Raw genomic sequence first — 25,000 nt, forward strand, 5'->3', positions numbered from 1 at the left:
GCTGAGCTCAATATACGCATTGGCAAGGCAGCTGCTGCGATGGCCCAACTCTCCAAATGGGCTTGGGACAACAATAAGCTGACCAAGACCACGAAAATGAAGATCTACCAGGCATGTGTACTTAGCACTCTACTGTATGGAAGTGAGACTTGGACACTATACACACGCCAAGAGTGTCGCCTAAACATCATTCACCTGCGCTGCCTCCGGAAAATCCTCCGCATCAAATGGCAGAACCATATCCCCAACAAAGATGTCCTCAGGCAAGCAGGAATACCAAGCATGTTTGCACTCCTCACGCAAAGACGTATGAGATGGCTTGGGCATTTAGCCGTATGAAAGATGACAGAATCCCCAAGGACATACTCTACGGAGAGCTTGCTAGGGGTATTAGGTCTGTGGGTAGACCGCTCTTACGTTACAAGGATGTTTGCAAAAGGGACATGAAGGCCTGCAGCATCAATATTAGCGGTTGGGAGGCAGTTGCCGGCAACCGTGGAGACTGGCGACGTACCGTAAGAGAGGGAATATAAAGGAGTGACAGAGAGAGAGAGGAGAAATGGAAAGACAAGAAAAGACGTCAACAAAAAACTATGGCATTACAACCAGCCAGGAACAGTCTTCGCTACCTTTGTGGTACCTGCCAGAGGGAGTGTTTGTCCAGGATAGGACTACACAGCCACAGCAGGAAATGTATCAGGACATGAAATGTAAAAGCCGGACCAGACTACTTTATGTGCAACTCCATTGTCTCCCGAGACAAAAAGGATGCCAACCAAGATATATATATATATATATATATATATATATATATATATATATATATATATGTATATATGCACATATACATATGCATGCATATATACTTATATATACATGGGGAGAGGTAGACCCAGGAAGATATGGGAAGAGGTAGTCAAGCATGACCTCCGAGCATTGGGCCTCACGGAGGCAATGACGAAGGACCGAGATCTCTGGAGATATGCTGTGACTGCAAAGACCCAGGCTGCTTCCTGCACCAGTTTTGCATAGCCCCAGCCCATTCAAAGTACCTTGGCTTGCAGAACGACCTGCTGTGCTTGAGGAGACCTATTGAGTCAAGTACATGAACATCGAAATAAATATCAAATGGAAATAGTAGTTGTGATACCTGTGCCGGTGGCACGTAAAAAGCACCATCCGAATGTGGCCGATGCCAGTGCTGCTTTGACTGGTTTCTGTGCCGGTGGCACGTAAAAAGCACCCAATAAACTAACGGAGTGTTTAGCATTAGGAAGGGCATCCAGCTGTAGAAACACTGCCAGATCAGACTGGAGCCTGGTGCAGCTTCCTGGCTTCCCAGACCCCGGTCAAACCATCCAGCCCATGCTAGCACGGAAAACAGACGTTAAACGATGATGATGATATATATACATATATACATATACATGCATACAAACTTATATACATTATATATATGTATATATATATATATATAATATATATATATATATATAGATTGATATATATATATATATATTATATATATATATCATCATCATCATCATCATCATATCGTTTAACGTCCGTTCTCCATGCTAGCTTGGGTTGGACGGTTCGACGGGGATCTGGGAAGCCAGAAGGCTGCACCAGGCTCCAGTCTTATCTGGCAATGTTTCTACGGCTGGATGCCCTTCCTAACGCCAACCACTCCGTGAGTGTAGGGGGTGCTTTTTACGTGCCACCTGCACAGGTGCCAGGCGAGGCTGGCAACGGCCACAGTCGGATTGGTGTATTTTATGTGCCACCGGCACGCAAGCCAGTCGAGGCGGCGCTGGCATCGGCCACGAGATATATATACATATATATATATTAATATAAATAATGTATATACTGTGTAAATAACATGAAATATGAAAACAAATGAGTTAAATACGCAAACAAGAGAAAAATTTGGAAAATAGGACAATTAAACACAGAGAACAACCCTTCATCAGTTATCGGCTGTCTATGTACTCCTCATTTCAAGCATTCAATGACAATATGAGTTTTCAAGGACAGTTGCTGCCATGAATTCCAAAAATAAAATTTAGGATTTATGGAGGGTGAAAGTCGGGAACAAAAACAGGACAATGGAGACATAACAAGAAAACTGAATGAAAACAAATATGGAGTATCATTAGACCAGAATAAGAAGAAAATAGTGAATGCTAGGAGAAATATTTTTTTTGAAATAAGAAGAGATAGGGGAGAGAGAGTAAGAAAACATCCAGTCCTTTGAACGCCCATGCAGGAAAAGAAAGATGGTCACGTGAGGAAAAGAAAGATGGATGATAGTCACGTGTGAGCAATGAGAGAGAGAAAGAGGGGGAGAGCGAGAGAGACAGATAGAAAATGGTGAAAGGGAGAAAAGGGAATTAGAAAAGGATGGGAGAAGAAGACAGTATAGGATAGAGTCACAATATATATATATGTATGTATATATACACACATACATATATATATTTATGCATACACACATACACGCACTTGAACACCAGTATGAAGGCTAATCTAGCTGTATAACTATAATTTAGTAGTTCAGCAAAAGAGACTGATGGAATAAGTACCAGGCTTATAAAGAATAAGTCCAGGGGTCGATGTTCAATCAAAATGACTGAAACACTTTTGAGTGACACTTTTATTTTCCTGCCAATACCACCTATTCTACTCCTAAGCTAGAGTAATGAATTCACTCTTTACCTGAGCAGCTCATATGCAAGTTAATGTGGAATTAGTCCAGCGATAACATCTCTTATACAAGTGCTCTATTTTAAATCACAATGTCTATGAAAAGGAGATGAAAACTGTTCCAGAAGTGTCTAGCAAGAATACCAGATGCATTTCAGCCTCAATGGGCCTTATCAATGATAGATATCCACAGCCAGTCATATGCTTAGATGAAGATTCAATTTAACCTATTAAGTATAATTGATTTCTGTTAAAATATTAAAAAAGGCAATTCAAGTGAAAGGTTTAAAACATCTGAAAACTACCTGCTCTCTCTCTCTCTCTTTCCCTCTCTCTGCCTTTCTGTCTCTCTCTCTCTTTTTCTCTGTATCTTTCAAATGTTTGCATGTACAGTAATCCCTCGACTATCATGGATGTTACATTCCAAAACACCCCGCGATAGGTGAAAATCCGCAAAGTAGAAACAGTACTGCACTGTATATTTTTTTTATTTTTATAATTTGTATATATTTATTTTATTATAAATGCAAAACAACATGACAGAGGAATCGATGTAAGCTTAAATGATAAACCGCAATAGGTAAACTGCGATATGGCAAGGGATTACTGTATATGATAATGTATATGTGTGTGTGTGTGTTTCTGTGTGTGTCTATGTGTTTCTGAGTTCATCTATCTGTGTGTGTGTATGTGTGTGTTTAAAAAAAGCAGAGAATGAATTTATGCATGTTTTTTTTTTTTTATATTTACAGAAAAGGGCGTGTCAATTCGAGACCTTTTCAAAGATCCTGATGCAATACAAGAAATCTTTGTTGACAAACTGAATATTTTTCCCAAAGATGCCGCTGAAGCTTTCCTTAACTCAAAAGTAAACTTAAAAGAGGTATGTAAAAAAAAAAATTGTGAAAATATGTGTAGAGTAATAATTGAGTGATTGTTATAAGCTTATAACAAGAGGCCATTGTTGGCCAAGATACTGGTAGGGTATCTAGTGTCTCCTATTATAAACTTAAATCCAGTCAAACGAAGTATCAAGTCGAAGACAAAGTGAGATAACAAATCCAAATAACATTTATTCACAGGCTCGAAGTTTGGTTCTCGTTAACCATCTCTAACGTAGTGTAATGTCCGCCGTGTTGTATGTGTGAGGCAGCGAGTTGCTGCTACTGAGATGAGCTGCTTCTGGCATGAGAGGCACATAGGAACAGAGAGTGAACAATCTCAAGAGCTGTCTTATATAGGTGTCCTTCTGGAAAGGCTTACTGTCTCATTGGGCATGCCCACCGGAAGTTTGTGAGATCTCGCTCTGGTCTCAAACAGCTAATGGCTGCCAGCGAGATCTCAATACAGCACGTCTGTCACTCAATAGGGCACATCTGAGTGACACTACAAGTTTTATAGGTGGCTGTGTGGTAAGAAGCTTGCTTCCTAATTACATGGCTCCAGGTTCAGTCCCTCTGCATAGCACCTTGTGAGTGGATTTGGTAGGTGGAAACTGAAAGAAGCCCATCACATATATATATATAATTGTTAAAGCGGACAACAAACGTTAAGGCAACTAAATCCCCTAAACACCCATACTTTGTATATATAAATATATATATTTATAAATATGTGTGTGTGTGTGTGTGTCTGTCCCCCAACCATCGCTTGACAACCAATGTTGGTGTGTTTACATCCCTGTAAATTAGAGGTTCGGCAAAAGAGACCAATAGAATAAGAACTAGGCTTACAATGAATAGGTCTTGGGATCGATTTGTTCAACTAAAGGCGGTGCTCCAGCATGGCTGCAGTAAAATGACTGAAACAAGAAAAAGAATAGAAGAATAAAAGAGTATTAGATTACTGTCATGTTAAAATCCTTTTTTGCAACGCATCTTTCAACTTCATATGAAATAAATTATGGCAAAAATAACTAAGCTTGAATTTTCCTGTATTATATGTTTTGATATAATAATTGTGATTATTATATCAATTTGTAATATTCTGATTAATTAAAAACCTTATCTTGTCACAGTTGTGTGTGTGTAGTAGTAGTAGTAGTAGTGGTGGTAGTAGTAGTAGTAGTAGTAGTAGTAGTAGTAGTAGTAGTAGTAGTAGTAGTAGTAGTAGTAGTAGTAGTAGGAGGAGGAGGAGGAGGAGGAGATATAATTTTATATTCTTCCTTAACCCTACAATTGAAATTCCCAGAAGGGCTAAGTAGACAGATCAATTAGCTAATCTCTCCATACAAGAGAAGAGAAGAAAAAGAAGAAAAACTAGGCATACATAAATGTTGATTCCTAAATGGATAGTTAGGTCCATATATAAATCTCAAGTCAGTTAACCAATAAATATGTTTATTGTGTGTGTGTGCGTGTATGTACATATGTATATATATATATATATATATATATATATATTGGTCAAAACGTTGATGACGTCACACTATGCTGAATTGACCACCTAACAGGCATTATAAAACCGAACACTTCACAAAAACTCATTAGAACCACCCAGCGAACATCCACCATGGGTCATCACATTTGCTTAAGGTAAAAATGAATTCCTCGCTCTTTCGGAAACATTAGTCTTCTGTATTGACCGCTTTCCACCACTTTGATCTGTTTTTTGTATTGAATACGTATCGCCACCGTGGGCCACTGCATCGAACACTTTGAACATATACTTCAAACTATATATCAACTATACATGAACTATATATCAACTATACATGAACTCTAAGATGTCTGACTCCGTTGTGTATTATAAATGAATTTCTTGTGTTTGACGGCATGAGCTGTCTTTTTTTATATATAACTTTTTTTGATAAAGTTCATTTCAGGAACTGAACATGTTATAATGTATATATATAAAAATTAAAAATTGTATAATACAGCAGCATTTTCGAACTTCATTTTTTACAAATATTATATATATATATATATATATATATATATATATATATATATATATATATATATACATGGTCAAACACTCTAAAGTACCAAAATCAAGGTGTATTACCTTAACCAGAATGTAGAGTCTTCTAGTCCATGAATGTAAACATAGATTCAAATTTCACTTCTGACAGAAAGGTTTTTGAATTTTATTGGCAGTGCCCCAGCATGGCCACAGTCTTAGGGCTGAAATGTATAAAAGAATAAAAGAATATATCTATATATATATATATATACATATATATATATATATATAACCATATATAAGATTATTATATATATATATATATATATATATATATATACATATATATATATATATATATATATATAAATAATTTCATATATGGTTATGCACCTTGTAGTATGCTGTTTAAAGCCCATTCACAGCATGTGGTTACCTGATGTCAACACCTGCAAGGTGCTGATGCACAGTGGGTCAAAATGATTATAGTGGTTCTGAATAAATAGTTTCATGAATTCCATTTTCTTTCTTTTATATCACACACACACACATGTATTTAGATAGACAGACAGACAGACAGACAGACAGAAAGATAGATAGATAGATAGAGAGAGAGAGAGAGAGAGAGAGAGAGAGAGAGATTTATTATATACATATTATATATGTGTATGTATATCTGCTAAGTCTTATAAAATTCTACTTTGATTTATAGATTTTAAGTTTAACTGGTTACATTGGTCTGAAAGAAATTGCCTGCAACGCAACATTACTGAACTCTTACATCATATTTCCACAAAATACCAACATTTCTGCAGTATCAGCAGCCATTTGTGCCATCAATAGTTCCATGATACCAAATATAACTGAAACAGTTCAGCAACATCTCAATATGATCAATATTCTAAAAAAGGTAAGTGTTCCTACATGTTTTAACATCTATTATTAAGGAATAGTTAAAAGAAATGAAATTAGGATCAAAGGTCCTTCCCAAGCCAAGGCTCATAACGGTGGTTTCCCTCATTCTGTGGGTTATATATTCCCACCTGGTCAAGATGCCAGTCCATTGCAAGGCTATTCATTTTCGCCAGCCAAGTAGACTGGAGCAACGTGAAATGAAGTATCTTGCTCAAGAACACAATGCATAGCCTGGTCCAGAAACCAAAACCACAAGCCTAGGGATGTATGGAACAGTATATGTACTTCGTTTATAACCCATCCAAGGCAAGCTAAGCAGTGGATTGATAATATTCATCTAGAGTATAATCATGCACACTCCTCACAACCAAATCTCACAACCTCCTAATCTCCAAGTGCTTCACTAGATTGTAGCTGTGCAGATGACATGACAAATATTCCTTTCTACTAAAGGTACAAGGTCTGAAATTATGGAGGAAGTGTTTAGTTAATTAAATCAACCATAGTGCTCAAATGGTATATATTTTATCAATTCCAAAAGGATGAAAAGCTGAGTCGACCTCAGCAGAATTTGAACTAAGAATGTAAAGACAGACGACATGCTGCCAAGCATTTTGCCCAGCATGCTAGTAATTCTGCCAGCTCGCTATCTTACAGATGACAAATATGGCTGACTGAAAGTAGTCAGTCACCACCACTAAGTAAGATCTATGTATCCACTACACCATACACCGACAGTAATATCATTAGAGGAGCAAACAATGCCTCCATGCAAAACAAAGCTTATAGCATCCTATTGCCGGCAGGCTTTATAGCATCCCTAATTACCACCAGCTTTTCTGACCCTTTACCAACTGAATTTGATTGAACATTATCAAGTCCTAGATGCAACAAGATAGATTTGGAAGTAATACTGCTGCTGGATACATTCGCTATATTTAGTGGGGATATCTGTCTCATTCACCTTATCTTCCTTTTTTTATCACCCTTATATTTATGTCCATTTTCTAACTGACAGGGCTTGAATGGGTCATCTAAGACCAAGTAAGTTCTTATATTAAAGTTACTATCCTCCAAGATGGTTGCAAGAGCACATCTCAATCTTTGGCATAGTTTCTATAGCTGAATGTCTTTCCTAACAACAGCATTTAATAGAATTTACTGTATGCATTTTATCATGGCACTAATACTAGGGAAGTTGCTGTAATTAAAGAGTTCTCTTAACTCTACATTTAATTCACCAAACACTATACAGAATTTGCTTATTCTGACGAAAACCAGTAAGAAGGACTGGTTCTATAAATTCTTGTCATTTAGAAAATAAATTAATCAAATACATGTACAAAATAACATTCCTGGTGCCAAATAACAAAACCAAATTTACATTGAGTTATGAACTCACATTGATGATCTCATATTTTTAGCCAATATATACAAGACAGCTACACAGCTTTTCCATGATTACTTATTTTGTTATAACTGTCTTAAGAAATTCCTCTAATGTCATCATTTGTTTGCAATGTTCTACAAAAACATACCTAGCAATTGTACTGTTCATATTCAAATGATTTGGAGAAATACTACCTTGACTGGAAACACATGAAAGAAAAAAACCAAATAAATGAGAAGTATATAACGATATGTAAATTAAATAAAGCCCTATAGTCATGGAAATGATATATCTAGTGAATGTGAAATGTAAGAAGAAAATTAATGTTTAAATTATATATGATGATAGATATCACTTATATGAACTAAAGGTGTGTTTCTGCCAATGTTTACACCAGTATGCAAGCTCTATAACTGTGTTTACAAGGGGATTTTTATATATTACCATTCTTGCCAGTGCAAAAAATGAAGGAAACACCAGAAAAGTCTTAACAGAAGAAGAATTTATTTCTTACACAACTAGACTCAACACTACATTATCATGTTTTTATATTTCAGATTTCATCGTTCACATCCTTTTTTATTAATATCCGAAATAGTTATCTGACACAGATGCAGTCTCCTTTAACAAAATATTTCTTCTTCTTTTAAGACTTTTCTGATGTTTCCTTCATTTTTTGCACTGGCGAGAATGCTAATATATAATCAAATTAATTATAATTAATTTAATCTCTTCCATGTTTCTTACATGTTGGTGTTATCATTTGAAATGATCGTATGTATGGATTAAAATATTATCAAACTATTAATATCTTCCCTTCTCCATTTTTAATTGTTTGCTGACTTTATATAGGACTGTGTTCTATAAATGCTCATAATACACCTTATATATATATATGTATATATATATATATATATATATATATACATATATATGTGTGTGTGTATTGACATAAACACACACACACATGCACATTAATGTGTCATTACTTTAGACATTTTTAGGAAGTAACTAATATTTTGTCAAAATTATCTCAGAAACTAACTCTAATGTTGTTATTTTTTTCTTTCCTTTATAGGTTTCTCTTTTAATGAAGCCTTATGGTTGGTCTGAAGGGCTTTTTGATCTTGTAACTATGATGGACACATTTTTCAATACACCTACTGCCAAATCATTTTTGAAAGATTTTAAAGGCTTGGGAAATCTCACAGAAGTTATAAAGAGGTTACCTGAATGGCTTTTGCACCTGCAAAAATTCCATGAATTTGATTTTGAAAGGTTGAATTAGTTTTTGAACTTTTTTATTACCCTCATATTTATAGTTTTGCTTCCATTTCTTTTCATGCATGACATAACTTAATCAGAATTTTACTCATAAATTAAGGAAAGAATGTCAAATCCTTTGAATCATTGAGATTTTAGTCACATATATATGCACACAAAAAGTACTCTAGATATATATATACATTTGTATTGACTTCCTCTTTGTTGATGCCATTCTCTATATAGGCACAAATGTAATTTTTTCCCAAATAAATTACATTTTATATTCAAGGCTCCAATGAAGCTATAAGGTGTTATTCAGGCACTGAACTATGAATCAACTGCATCTTATAGCAGAAACAGTTGTAAGCTAATGAAGTTCATAACATAATCATTTGTTCCTTTGTCATCTCTCTTTCTTATTACCACTCTATACTCAGCCAGCTAACACCTCATTCTGAAACATATGCATATTGAGTTCTACACCAGGTTATTAGTCTCACAATGCCTAAGTGAAATATTAAAACACTATATATATATATATAATATATATATATATATATATGGGAGTGTGTGTATGTATACATATATATATATATATATATATATATATATGTATGTATGTGTGTATGTATGTGTGTGTATGTATGTATGTAAGTATGTATGTATGTATGTATGTATGTGTGTATGTATGTATGTATGTATGTATGTATGTATGTGTGAGTATATATATATATATATATTGGGTGCAAGAGGCTTCAGATGTTGTGTGCAAGAGAGAAGACTGCAGTGGCTTGGTCATATGATGTGTTTGGATGAGGACAACTGCTTAAAAAAAAGGGGCAGATCTTTAATTGTAGAGGGGACCTGTAGAAAGTGTAGACCCTGAAAGACGTGGGACAAAGTGGTGAAAAAGGATCTTTAGACACTGGACCTCACTAAGGAAATGATAATAGACTAGGTATTGTGATGATTTGTTGTACTTGAGAAGACACATCAAATTAAGTAAAATCATAGTCATCAATACATATAGGCTTGTCCTTTGCAAGTGCCAGTGCCACATAAAATGCACTTGGGGTGGAGCTGCAAAAATGTACCCATGCCAGCAATACATTGAAAGCACCTAGCACACTCTTTAAAGTAACTGGCATTAGGAAGGGCATACAGCCATAGAAACCATGCCAAAACAGATACTGGAGTCTGTACAGCTTCCTGGTTGGCCAACTCATAACAAACTGCCCACCCCATGCCAGCATGGAAAACAGATGTCAAACGATGACGATGATGGATGATGATGATGATGATATATATAGATATGAGCATAAGCATGAATATATATATACATATATATATATATATATATATATATATTATATATATATATATATATATATATATATATATATATATATACACACATGTACATGCATTCATGATTGTTTCATGCTATCACTAATTTGGCTTTAATATCTTCATTAAAGTAATTGTTGGCTTTCCTTGAAAGATAACTTGTATTATTGTAACTCTAATATGCACAATTTTAAGTAGCTTATTGTTTCATTTCCTATGCTTATAGAAATGAAGAATTGCTCAATATGATGGAGCCATTTTTACTATCCACTGCATCCAATGAAACACTTAAATCATGGCAACTTTTCAAAAGTGGTCTGAATTTAATTGAAAGATTATTTGGTATCATGAGTCCTGATATGCAGCACAGTTTAGGTAAGTAATTATGTTGTATTTATTATTACAAATATTTCTTAAATAGTCTCGAAATTATGTCATCTAAGTCCTACAAGTTTTGAAATGATTAATGTTTAGACCTGTGTGTTTTAAGTCACTTTTATAAAGCATAAATTTTCATCAATCAAAGGCTGTTGGTCAATTCTTTTTTCTTCAATTGCTGTTGTGGTGCACAGGCAGTGTCCATGGACTTTTCAGGTTAGACCAGTAAGATTGTCACTATTAATGTTCCTCTTGAACTATTGTAAATCAACTGTAGACAAAATATAAGCAGTAAGGGAATTCTGTGAAGAAATAACTGGGTGTAGTAATTATTATGAAACCTGGGAGTTTGGATACAAGAAGAATTATGGGAAAGTAGGGGATGAGTAGCATAGGAATACCCGAGGGGAGGTTACATGAGTCCAGCTAGTTCCAAGGTACAGATCTCATTGTTTAGAAAAAGCCAAGAAAGGATGTAGTGAACTGGTGGGCCAGAGGCTGGAGTGTATTTGTAAATGATTTTTATGCTAGTCATCCAGGTCATGAAGGCTATCTGCTTGCGTAGCAGCAACAATGTCCTAAATGGGAGAGAAGTACTCCCATGTAAACTTCCTTTGAGCTTTGTAGAGCATCAACAATTGCTGGAGACTGAAGTAGCTTCTGATCCTAAAGAAAAGAATCAGTCATTGAGATGCAATCCTTGCTAAAGATGTGTTTTTGCTAAGTGTATAGTGATAGTGAAACACAAAACTGGAGAATTCTATTCTTAACAATCTCATATAAGTTTGCCATTAACATTTCCATATAAACTGGTGTTTATTATTGACAGCTATATGCTTAAGCTGAGATGTGTAGAATTAAATCTACGGCTTCAATAATCAAATAACCTACATGATGTTCATATCTGAGACTTTCAGTTTATGAATAATACCATATCTAATAACAATACATCCATTACACTTGAAAATCATATAATTATAGAGGGAGAAAAACGAGGTGGTGTAGCATTTATGTCTTTCTTGAGGGCTTTAGTATTGTAAATTAATGGAAATGGTTAAAATTATCAATCAAAGCTAAAGAACAAGCAGAAAGTCTCAGGTTGCATTTATTCTATTTTTAATTAATTGCTACATAACAAAAAAGGGGTACTCTTCTATGTATTCAGTTGTCAAATATAATTTACATTGCCATGTATTAATTAAAATTATACAAAATATAAGCTGCTCTCATAGTATTTCTAGCATTCTACTTTCACTTACGTTACTTAAGATAAACAATGAGATTGTATTGGAATCAAAGCTTGAGAGATGCATGTTGTATCATAAGATGAAATAGAGAGTAAAATTTTGTATATGACTATTTAAAGAAAAACTTTTTTGATTTTCAAATGTGATTCTTGATGCAGTTTGTCATTTTCATACAATTCCTTGCAATTATTTATTCTTTATTATGCTTTTATCTCAAAAGATTTGCATGCAGACTGTTCAATTTTCTTTTCCAATAAAGAAACAAAATATGTGTTTCTAATTCATCTGATGACACAACAGCATAGACCTATCCAATCTAATTTCTAATTCAGTTCCTTCTAATGCAGGCCTCCAGTAATAACCAATTTAAATGACTTAACAGCTTTTATACAGTTTTGAATAAGTTTGGCTAATTTGAATATATGTTACCGAATTCAGTCTGTTTATTCATTTTTTACAGCTAATCTTATCAAAAAGTTTTATTATTCATAACTTATTTGATGTCTGCATCTAATTGTTTTAATATTACTAGATATTTTTAAGGCAGTAGCATTGAAGAAACAATTCTATTAAATAAAATGAAGGAAATAAGTTGATAGTAATTGGTTTTATCAAAGACATCTCTTTGAAATAGAAATAACAAAGTGTTAGGCCTGCTCAGTGAGCTTTTGTTTAACATTTTATTTAGCAGCTGTGTTCAAATTGCACTAAAGTTAACATTGCCTTTTGTCATGCCAATATGCTCTAAACCTTAAATATTAGTTATGTACCAATTAATCCTACTATATTCTATTCAATGCTTATCTTCATATCAATGTTAGAAACTATTATTTGATATTTTTATAGTATCTATTTAATATTGTTGTGTATTAATAGGATATTTTTTGAATATTTAAAAAAGAATACTACTTGATAATTGCAAGAACTATAATATTGTTTTTCTCTCTTTTTAGAATCAATTAAAATCAGCTTGAAGCATCTCTTTGATAACTCATCACACCTTGTTGGATTTCTTTCGAATGAACTTAATCTACCAAGAGATGTAGTGGAGGAAATCATTGACAAAGAAATCAATGTACCAAAAGTTAGTATCAAATATTAGATTAATGCTTTTCATATGTCTTTTATGAAGAATATTGCAACTACAAAGGATTTGTAAAAAGAAATGATATTGAGTTTTTTATCATTAATGCTTTAATTGATTCAGTCATAGGATTGTTGTCATGCTGGAGTACCATTTTGAAATACCCCAGTATTTATTTTTTAAACCTTGTACTTATTTTATTGGTTCTTGTGTCAATGGCTAAGATACAAGGACATAAGTGAACCAATACAAATTGTCAAGTGACAGGGGGAAAAAAAGCATGAACACAAAATCATACATGCATGTGTGTGTGTGTAACAGGCTTTTTTCAGTTTCTGTCTACTAAATCCACTCACAAGACTTTAGTCAGATCAGGGTTATAGTAGAAGCCTATAGCTCCAAGTTGCCCAAGACCACATGGTTGGGAAGCAAGCTCCTCAACCACTCAACCACTCAACCCTGCTTGCACCTTAGGAAACTTTAAATTTCTTATACAAATATACTGTGTGGTACACACTAAGGTTTCTGCCAATCAGTATTTAGCATGTAACTGTACCTACATGTACAGCTCTAGGCAAAGCGGCTTTTTCAGAGAGTTGATAGTGGAAGACTCGCAGTTGCACAAGAATACAGATCTTATCTGTCTGCACTAGAATTGTTGTCCAACGAGAAGCCTTTCCTTAAAGGCCAATACAGCTTAGCATCAGTATCATCACAAGTGTTGCCCTAAATACACAAAAAGCAAGTACAGATAGCATAAGACACCTCACCGAACTCTCTAACAGTTCCACCAATCAACTATCCTGGATTCGTACTTTCTGATCAACCCAAAAGGATGAAAGGCAAAGTTGAGCTCTGAGATTTGAACTCAGATGATTGAGTGTCAGAAACAAATGCTGCAAGGTGTGTTATCTACCTCTATGATAACTCTGCCAATTCACTTTATATGTGTGTTCGTATGTTTTGAAAGAGCTGAGTGGAGAAAGCATATAGGGAAAGGTGTAAAACTTTTGAAGAGAGTCACCTTCAGCATGAAAGCATAACGTGCTGGCTTCAGAGGTCTGTCATCAAGACCTCATGAGAACATAAAGTGTTGGAGGTGTGTGACTTGTGGCCGTGTACGCCTTTTCAAGGCTGGATGTGTCAACAATCTGTAGTCCAATGAAAGATCAACTGTATGCAAACATCCTTCCTCCTTGAATGAGTGACATGGCATATGTTGTGTGAAAAAGGGCTTCCAAGTTGATCTCAGGTGTAAAAACATATGTGATAGGTCACAGGGGTCATATCTCACACAGCAATATGATCAATCCAGTGGAATTACAACTTTCGTCTGTCACCTGTACTTCAAACCATACAGATCCACAATGGGACTGAATAGTCATCTGAAAGGTCATGGATGGAAAGTTGGAAATTCAATTGACAATGAGGAAGCAAAAGGAGACAACAATCATCTGTGAAGATGGAGTAATCACCATGTATTTTGTGTGTGTATATATATATATCATCATCATCATCATCATCATTCAACATCCACCTTCCATCTGGCATGGGTGGGACAGTTTGACAGGAGCCTGCCAGGCAGAAGTCTGCACTAGATTACTGTGACTGTTTTGGCAGGATTTTTACAGCTGAATGCCCTTCCTAACACCAACCACCCAAAAGAGCGGACTATATATATATATATATATATATAATATATATATATATATATATATATATATATACACATACATATATATACACATACATATATATATATATATATATATATATATATACGCACATATATATACATACACATACCACACACACACATCCACACACACACACATATCATTATCATCATCATAACTGGAGGAACTTTTATCAGCTGCCAATTAAACATCATTGTAATTTTGACATTTTAAAGTGGGCTCATGACTTCTGATGCCGTGAAACAGCATTAAAACATATAGTCAAACACTAATAAGGAACATACAAACGTATTTGCAGTTAGAATACAAATAACATACATATGTATCATAAGTACTGATATATAAGAGGAAAATTAAAACATCTACAAATTAAATACTAATAAATAAAATGTAAGAAACATACCTCTTAAATTTAAAAAATGTGAAACAATAATGTTATGAAAGAAAAAGAAAAGTCTGTAGGATCAATGCTCAATTGCAGATCATATTATGAGAGAACCACATTGCAGGCACCAAATTCTCTCAACTATTCACCTGAACAATTCCAAATAATTATTGGACTAGAACTTGTGGAGGAAGATAAGATTCCAAGGTCAACATCAGGAAGAGAAATAAAGGGAAAAGAGGAAAAAAACGAGAATTCATTAATAAATCACATAATCTAGCCTTGAGGGTAACATTGTGTACGACCTGGGCTGGCATCTACTTGTTAATCTCCTTCAATTAAACATGGTCCAAATTTTAACAATATTTGGTAACGTAATTGCATGCATGGGAAAATTCCGAACTTATCTTAGATATTGCTTAATCTTTCATGTGTGTGTGTGTGTGTATGCGTTTCTATTTATTTATGTGTTTACGTTTCTCTTCCCAGTTTTTGGACTTCCTGAATCTCTTCAATGAAACTGATATTGAAGTATTTCTCTGCAAAAAACCTGGACTTAACAACATTCTTTTAAATTCTGCCTTGCTGATCAATTCTTCAAGCGATGGATTTCGTCAACAAACTGTGCAGGACATTTTGTGTGCCAATTTCACCAAGGCTCACTTGGAATTCTTGAACAAATATATAGATACATCTTCAGGCAAAGTAATATATCACTTCATTTTTGTTGTTATTCAATTAAACGTTTTTTATAAATATAAGATGTTCATTATAAATGTTAAAATCCAAATGAAAGTCAATCATTTCTTTATTTTCCCTTTTGCTAAGTGATGAGTAAGCAATTAATAGCCCTTCAATAAAACATAAAGGCTGTTAATTTCTCTTAAACATTTAAAATTTGGTGTCAAAACTTTCATCACATCAACTACAATTTGGTCACTGACAAGATTCTGCTACATCTTGCCAATGACCTGGTCACAGTTGGTACAACAAAAGTCTTTATGTGTTCTTGACTGGCTTAAATGTGTCTTCCATACTGTAATTGTTTTAATTGCAACATTAAACAATGCTGTTTATCACATTTGTATATGAAATACTTACTGGTTGACTCATGATGCTGATGAAAAGAAACCATTGCTGAATCAATAAAGTCTGAAATAATGAAAGATCAAGGTTATACCAACAAACCATTCTATAAGTAGAAATAAAAAGAATAAAGTCAATGTATAATACATATTTCATAAATGTTTCTTTCATTCTTAGGTCAATCAGAAAATTGTGCACCATGCTATTTCTGAATTTCAAGATGATATAAAGAACATTATAGCAACATTCAAGCATCTACCACCAGAGGTAGGGAAATTCATAAATGCTGCAGCTTATGCTGAAATTGGTCAAATTGCAACACTTTTGATGACCTTTAATGAGACGTAAGTTATCTAAACCATTAAAACTTTTTGTAATTTACCTATATATATTTGTATATGTGAGCTTGTATGTATATATATATATACAGGGTGTCCCAAAATGTATTCACAGTTTAAATAACAATTAATTCAAAGTTTATTGACTTAGAAACAAGATTAATGGTTCAAATTTACAAATACATGGTCAAAAGGTGCACTCAGTTTAGATAAGCATCCCCAGTGACAATTTGGACAAGAAAAAATGGCCCGAGTATATCCAATACTGATAGCCCACACCACACTGTAACACCTGGTAAGTTCAAATGGTGTTCCATAGTAACATGCACATTTTCAGGAGCCCAGTAGTTGTAATTATGTTGGTTAATAGAGTCATGTAACTTAAAACTGGCTTCATCAGTCCAAACAATTTTGGATGTAAATGCTGCATCTTCTTTGCATTTGCCCAGGTACCACTCACAAAATTCAACTCTTTGGTCAGGATCATCTTCATTTAGAGTGTTGATTAATATTGGAGTGTAACATTTCCAACTAACTTGCTTTAAAATGCAATGGGCACTTGATTTCGGGATTCCCATCTCACAAGCCATTTGTTGGACAGATTTCTGTGGGGATTGCCAGAGGGTTTCCAGCAATTGTTCTTCCTTTGTGAGGCCGGTTGATAACCATGGTCTTCCTGAAAGCTCCTTATGGACATTATGTATAGTTCCATCTGATTCAAACTTATCTAATATTTGAGCAATGGTGCATTGTATTGGCGGATCTTTGTGAAACTGTCCTCTAAATTGTCTTTGCACTTCCATGATATTTTCATGCTTCCAATAGCACTTTATGATAATTTTTCTTTCTTCAAAACTTAGTCATACTTCTGCTATTATTAGGGCCAAATTGATCTGAAAAGAATTGAAAAGTTCAGTGAGTTATGGGGAGTCGAAATATGAGTACATATTTGGGGGACACCCTGTATATATGGCACTCTGTCAGTTAAAGCAATGAGGGTTCCAGTTGATCCAATCATTGGAACAGCCTGCTTGTGAAATTAATATGCAAGTGACTGAACAATTAACAGACATGAGCACCCTTAATGTAGTTCTCTGGGATATTCAGCATGACACAGAATGTGACCAGGCTGGTCCTTTGATTTACAGGTACAACACATTTTTGCTAGTTAAGTGAACTGGAGCAACATGAAACAAGGCTGATCACTCTAATCATTAAGCAATATGGCTTCACTTATATATATATATATACATATATATATATATATATGTTAGGAAGGGCATCCAGCTGTAGAAACTGCCAGATCAGACTGGGCCTGGTGCAGCCTTCTGGCTTCCCAGACCCCAGTTGAACCGTCCAACTCATGCTAGCATGGAAAGCGGACGTTAAAAGATGATGATGATGATGATGATATATATATATATATTATATATATATATATATAATATATATATATATATATCATCAGTAAATCTTAAATCTAAAAGAGAAGCACACTCAAAGTTATAGCGCAGTAGAGTATTTAGAGAACGGTAGCTATGGCCATCAGACCCTAATGGCCAATAACTATTAAGGTCATTCAGTTAGAAATTCTTTAAGGTGGTGCCCCAGCATCACTGCAGTCTAATGCCTGACACAAGTAAAAGATAAAAGTTAAACTATAAGTAATGACACTAATCATATTATCCTCCTGCATGGAGATGAAATTCAGATCTCATGTCAAAATAAGATTTTGTGCTTATTGTACAAAACAAACAAAAGAAACAAATCAAAACATAACGGTTCCTACACAGAGATTTGAAGATAAATGTAGCCACAGACATTACAACTATATCAAGTTCCAGTACTTTGCGAAATTTTCCATTTGTGGGGTGCAATATCAGAATACAAAAACTATAAGATTTTGGAATTTTTTCAGATTTTGAGTAAAGGATTTTCAACTGTATTAGTAGTGAAGTAGAAACCATTAAATTGATATTTGTGTACTCCTTTCAATAACTGAGTTAGTTTCCAAGAATGCAATAATAATATTCAGTAATTTTCTTTAATGCTTAAATTTTCTTTCTTCTTTAGCTCCATTGATGACAACGTGGATCTTATCAGTGAATATATTGTTGAGCAGACAAGAAAATATTTTGACAATGATGACGAAATCCTGCATTCTGCAAAGAATATATTACATTTTATTGATAATATCTTAAAATATTTGAAAGGTAATATTGGTTTCTTTCTGGAATTATAATTCACTGTTATTGTAGCAAGAAATGAATGTGTTCAATATATCATCATCATCATTATCATCATCATCATCATCATCATCATCATCATCATCATCATCATCATCATCATCATCATCCTCTTGACCTCCACTTTTCCATGCTTGCATGATGGGGGCTAACAAGTTTAAATATTTCTTCTATTTGGTTTTCATTTGTTACTCATTATAAGCATAGTGTATCTATCATTTGAATGCACAGAAAATATTTTACAACCATACTGTAATATTTAACATAATTATTACTATGGACCAATGTTATTTAGTAATCAATGGTGTAACAGCATAAGCAGCAAAGAGCATTAAATTTCATCTTGTTCAACAGAATAGAATTTTCCTTGTCAATAACAAATCCCCTTATTTAAATAGCTAAAGATTTCAGCAAAGCTTCATAATCATTAATGACATTAATTTCAAATTTTGACACAAAGCCAACAATTTCAGGGGTAAGTCAATTACATTGACCCCAGTGCTGAACTGGTATTTATTTTATCAACCCCCAAAGGAATGAAAGACAAAGTTGACCTCAGCAGAATTTTAACTCAGAACATGAAGATGGACAAAATACTGCAAAGCATTTTGCCTGGCATGCTAACGATTCTGCCAGCTTGCCACCTTACTATCATTAATTATATTGACATTTGCATTCTAAAAAAAAAAAACAAGGAACTCACTTCTATTCTTTTAAAACTCCTGACTGAAAAAAGGTGCCAATGACTGTGGTAAAGGAATTGAAGTTCTCAAGCTTGTAAGATTTTACATCCTAGAGATGCTCTAAAATATATTCAACTCTTCAGACATAGGTTCATATAACAATAATAAGCTGGTAATCTTTCACTATACGATTGTCCACAATTTAAGAAAACTTAATACAAACACTTAAAGAATTTAATCTACAGATTAACCATCAGAACCAATCTTAGCATTGTTTATGTTTTATATAACATGCTAAATTTAATCACTAATAAGTACCATCTCTACAGAAAATCAAAGGTTACATATTAGTTGCATGTCAAGCATAGCTAAGATGCAATGTTAGCCACAATGACAGTACACAGACAGAAAATGCTCTTGCTCTAGGCAAACAGGGATTGTATAACCTGTAATTGTGAATAGGCCAGCTAGGTCTAAAGTGGCCTTTCAAGAACATCAGAAACCAATGGTTTAATGTTCAATTAACATGATGTATCTTTTGTGACAACAGAACAGGAAAGATTTCTTGTTGATGGATACTACAGGCACTCATACAATATATGTCATTTCTTGTGGAGGCAGAGCTAGTATGAAGATCCTTGCCAAAGATGCTATGTGATGTTGGAGAAGTTGTTTGTTTCATCCCAGTGTCTCCTAAAAAAGGGAGGTGAACTTTTCCTTGTTTATATGGAGGTGTGCATGTGTAGTGTAAATCTTCCTTTAAATTCATTTGCATATGTTTCATCTTGTGATACCATCAGATAGCTCTATCGATAACAGGATCTTCCCATCAGACAGTTGGTGGTATTTCAGAAGTTACAGTTTTCTTGTTGAAGAATGCAATGTTTAAAGCAATATTATCTAAGCCTGAGTGGCAAACCTTAACATTATGGACATTAAAGAGTTCATGACACTTATAGGTTTTTAGGAAATACTAAGTTTCTAGCTACATTAATAAATAAGTTTAGATTGAATGGTGGGTTGAACTAGATCATCTTCTCAGGATTGGGGTGAGAATAGGTGTTAGATATGCAGCTAAAGGAGACACTCAAAATGTACCTGTTGAAAACTTTCTTTGACTTATGTTCAGACTAATGTATTTGTGTAAAATGCTTATCTACTAATCTAAAGAAGATCCTACCTATGCAGGTCTTAAGATTAAGACTTAGTTTTTCAATATAAATCTGCTCATTAGCATGAATTGACTGATGAGAGACTAAATTCCTTATACTATATAAATGATATACCCACACTATACTCTAAAATATGTGCCTAACTTTTTTCTGATGCATGAAAAATTATTTGACTTAATATATGTATTTAAATGACAGATCAATTGATACATTATATCAATCCAAATTATCTTGCATGCTTTTAGTAAACATGTTATGATTCAAGTTCTAGGCACTTTAATTAGGGGACATTTTTGTTTAGAAATTGTAATAAGACACACTTCAAATGTTTGCTATTACCACTGTTCAAGTTTACCTTATCATAATATCCAACATAACCTTTCTTTGCACTCTTTTACACCATTGATATATAGCCACATTCATAAACATCTATATATGTATTAATGTGAAATATAGAATTAATATGAAACAAATTTTAAATAAATATATGAAATATATTTATTGAATGTCCTGTACTGATTATTTAAAATATAATCTATTTTTACTAATGCTCTTTTCTTTTTCCTTTTTTGCTTTTCATCAGGTTTGCCAAGTCTTCTCGAAAAGGCTGATATGTTTGGCAAAGCATTTGAAACACTAGATTCCATTGATCCAGAGCTCTCTAAAAAGCTTCTTGTAACTTTGAAAGATCCAGCAAACATGAATGTAAGTAGTAGTAAATAAATACAGTATAGTATATTCTGAAGAATTTCATTTGTTAAATCTTGAAGTATGCTTGAAGTATTCTTAAATATGAATACATGAGCATTAGGGATGTCCTTGTGTTTTAAACACAGGATCAAATTACACTTCCATTCTTCCATTATCTTCTCTGCCCAGTATTTCTGGAAGCATCATAGGGATAAGGTCCTCTGGCACCACCTCCATTAGGTCCTGTTGGAAACAATAGTCATAATACTTTCTGGCTGGATTCCCAAATATGACTAGCTGAGAATATTATCAAACTGTTTCATTTTTAGTCTACTCCTGGATCTCCTGCTGGCTGGCTCAGTTTGAAGAATTCATCTCGCAATTCTTTCTTGTGATTCTAATCATGTATCCATAGTACTGGAACTGTGACTTCTTGATGTAGAGAAGCAGTGGCTTGACTTGGAAAGAACCCCTGATCTCAGAGCTATGCACTATGTCAAGTAACATTTATTCATGTAAACCTTTTGACATTTCATCCCCGCATAAGTTCTCTTGGCACCAAATTTTTTATTCTTTTATTCTTTTATTCATTTCAGTCATTTGACTGCAGCCATGCTGGGGTACTGCCTTCAAGGATTTTAGTCAAACAGACTGACCCCAGAATTTTTAAGCTTAGTACTTATTCTATTGGTCACTTTTACCAAGGGGATGTAAACACACTAACACTGGTTATCAAGCAATGGTGCAAGTACAAACACAGACAGAACGACACATACACATATACATATACATATATATATATATAATATATATATATATATATATAATATATATATATATATATATATATATCATGGACTTCCTTCAGTTTCCATCTACCAAATCTACTCACAAGGCTTTGGTCAGTCCAAGGCTATAGTAGTAGTCACTTGCCCAAACTTTCATGTAGTGAGACTGACCCTGGAACCATGTGGTTGGGAAGCAAGCTTCTCTCCACACAGTCACGTCTAACAAAAGTTATTGAAGTTAAATATTTTAACATGTTTGAAAAAGAATACATTACAGAGATGTACTTAGATGACAAATTATTTAATCAGAAAATGTGTGTTGAAATTAAAATGATTGCAGTGTTGAAGACATATATCATCCAGTCAGAAACACACAAAGATAGCTAACTTCACTTGAACATTTATCATTTGTAATATGGTGTCAAAATCTTGGAACTGCAACTTGGTCACTGACAACATTACACTGCATCATATTTGCCAGGAAGTCTAAAGTTCTTGCTTGGTTATAATTTCTCTGCATCTTCTACTAAAAATTCATTTTAAACAAAATTCTACTGCATGGATTTAGGTCATCATCATCATCATCATCATTTAATGTCCATGTTTCATGCTATCATGGGTTGGGTGGTTTGACAGAAACTGATGAGTCCACAGACTACCTTGAGCTCCAATGTCAGCTTTGGCATAGATTTTACAGCCAGATGCTCTTCCTAATGTCAACCACTTTACTGTGTGGACTGAATGCATTCTCCATGCTACCTGCACAGTTGAGATTGCCATGCAGTTTTCAGAGAACCATGAGCCCAAGGGTAAGTGGTGGGGGTCAAGTACATGCTAGGAAATAAGAAGATTACTATGAGAGATATTTGTTTTGTTTAAGTAAATCAAAATATAATTTTTTAATAATTTTTTTTTTTTTTTTGGTGTTTCAGATGGTCAAAGACATATCTTCAGTAATTAATAAGGTGTTTCACAACATCCAGAAGCGTGATGTAAAAGATGTTAATAATGGAATAGAAAAAGAATTAGCCATGAATCTGAAGTCTATATTTAACAGCATCGAGGAAATGCAGAAATATAATCTACATACTTGGTTGTACCTTTTCTCAAAGATTCAAGATCCAAAGATATTAAAACTAATAGAAGAAAGTGGTGTCCTATCAAGGTAAGCACACAGACTTTTCTGAGTTGTAAAAAAGATTTAGATTTATTATTGGCTTGTCACTGGACCAATTTCTTGACATGAAGGATATCATTAATTGAATCAACATGTGCTTATTACTGGTACTTTATTTTATCAGTAACCAGTGCCATGTAAATGGCACCCATGCATCATAGTCATGGTCGTTGCCAGTGCCATGTAAATAGCATCCGTGAATCATAGTCATTGCTGATGCCATGTAAATGGTACCCATGCCAATGGCATTTAAAAGCACCCATTACATTTCTGGAGTGGTTGGCATTAGGGAGAGCATCCAGCTGTAGAAACATGCCAAACAGACAGGAACCTAATGCAGTTCTCTGGTTCGTTTACCCCAGTCAAACCATCTAACTCATGCCAGCAGAAGTTAAAGGATGATGATGGTGGTGGTGGTGGTGGTGGTGGCAGAGGAGGAGGCACAAAACAAAACTATATACTGTAAAGCATTTAGTATGACCATTTGACATTTCTGCTAAATGATCATTCTCTTTACTTTTAATATTAGTTTCAAAGTTTGGCACAAGGCCAGCAATTTCAGGTGAGAGAGTAAGATGATTACATTGGCCCCAGTTTTCAACTTCTACTTATTTTATCGATCTCAAAAGTATGAAAGGCAAAGCTAACCTCAGCAGAATGTGAACGAAATGCCATGAAGCATTTTGCCCAGCTTGCTAATAATTCTACCAACTCACCATCTTGACTTTCAAAACTGAATAGCAAAAAAGGCATATACAGGGCCAAACATTTTGGAAGAGTAGGTCAAGATAAAGATCCAGTCTTTCATTGGTTTCTTGGAAGATTCTACCTTGTCTGTCTCTTTAGTAGGTGAGAATGTTGAAGTTGTTGACTACTTCACTTGTATTAGCCATAAGATTCATAGCAACATTAGCTGCGAGTCTGAAGCCCTAAAAAGGACTGGATGAACTGGTTCAGCTGTGGACACATCACTAGGATGTTTGGTGATACCAATATCTGAGCAGGAGGACAAGGGTTTGGGTTTTTTTTTGTTTCTGTTCCTTCCTGTCCTGCTCTACAGTTGTGAGACTTGGACTGTCTCTGGAGCCTTTAGGAGCCACCTGAACTCCTTTGGTACCAGAATGCTTTGCCACTGGTTAGATTTCGTATCTGATCTATGTCTACTCAGAAACTGAAAATTGTCCTGCTACTTGTATGACCTGGGAGCACCAGCTCAGACTGTTTGGCCATGTTGCTCTACTTTCAGAGTTAGACCCTGCTAACTGTGTTCTCTTCACTGTGGATCCAGCTGGGTTGACAGTCTGTGTTGGTCAACCACATGCCACATGCTCATGGCAGATGAGGAGGTATCTCGTGGAGAGAGGGACAGACTGGAACTTGATGGGTCGCCCAGGGGGACCTGGTAATATCCCCAAAATGGTGAATTCTGCAATGCATTGCAATGGTGCATGCACCTCACACCTGACCTGACCTGTAGTTGATTATATTGATCCCAGTT

At 34.6% G+C, this 25,000-nt stretch overlaps 1 protein-coding gene across 2 annotated transcripts in view; it reads left to right on the top strand.

Annotated features, from left to right (window-relative positions):
* The window catches only part of LOC115214454, a 365,440-nt gene that overhangs the window by 116,012 nt on the left and 224,428 nt on the right, over positions 1–25,000 (top strand). For both annotated transcript variants that reach the window (XM_029783667.2, XM_029783655.2), the window contains exons 6-15: positions 3,462–3,592; positions 6,326–6,523; positions 8,997–9,196; positions 10,758–10,906; positions 13,110–13,240; positions 15,812–16,027; positions 16,586–16,752; positions 18,820–18,959; positions 21,431–21,552; positions 23,258–23,490. In XM_029783667.2, coding sequence (XP_029639527.1) covers positions 3,462–3,592; positions 6,326–6,523; positions 8,997–9,196; positions 10,758–10,906; positions 13,110–13,240; positions 15,812–16,027; positions 16,586–16,752; positions 18,820–18,959; positions 21,431–21,552; positions 23,258–23,490 — 1,687 coding nt within the window. The remainder of the gene's footprint in view (positions 1–3,461; positions 3,593–6,325; positions 6,524–8,996; positions 9,197–10,757; positions 10,907–13,109; positions 13,241–15,811; positions 16,028–16,585; positions 16,753–18,819; positions 18,960–21,430; positions 21,553–23,257; positions 23,491–25,000) is intronic.

The sequence above is a fragment of the Octopus sinensis genome, linkage group LG1 (assembly GCF_006345805.1).
Source record: "Octopus sinensis linkage group LG1, ASM634580v1, whole genome shotgun sequence".
Classification (NCBI taxonomy): domain Eukaryota; kingdom Metazoa; phylum Mollusca; class Cephalopoda; order Octopoda; family Octopodidae; genus Octopus; species Octopus sinensis.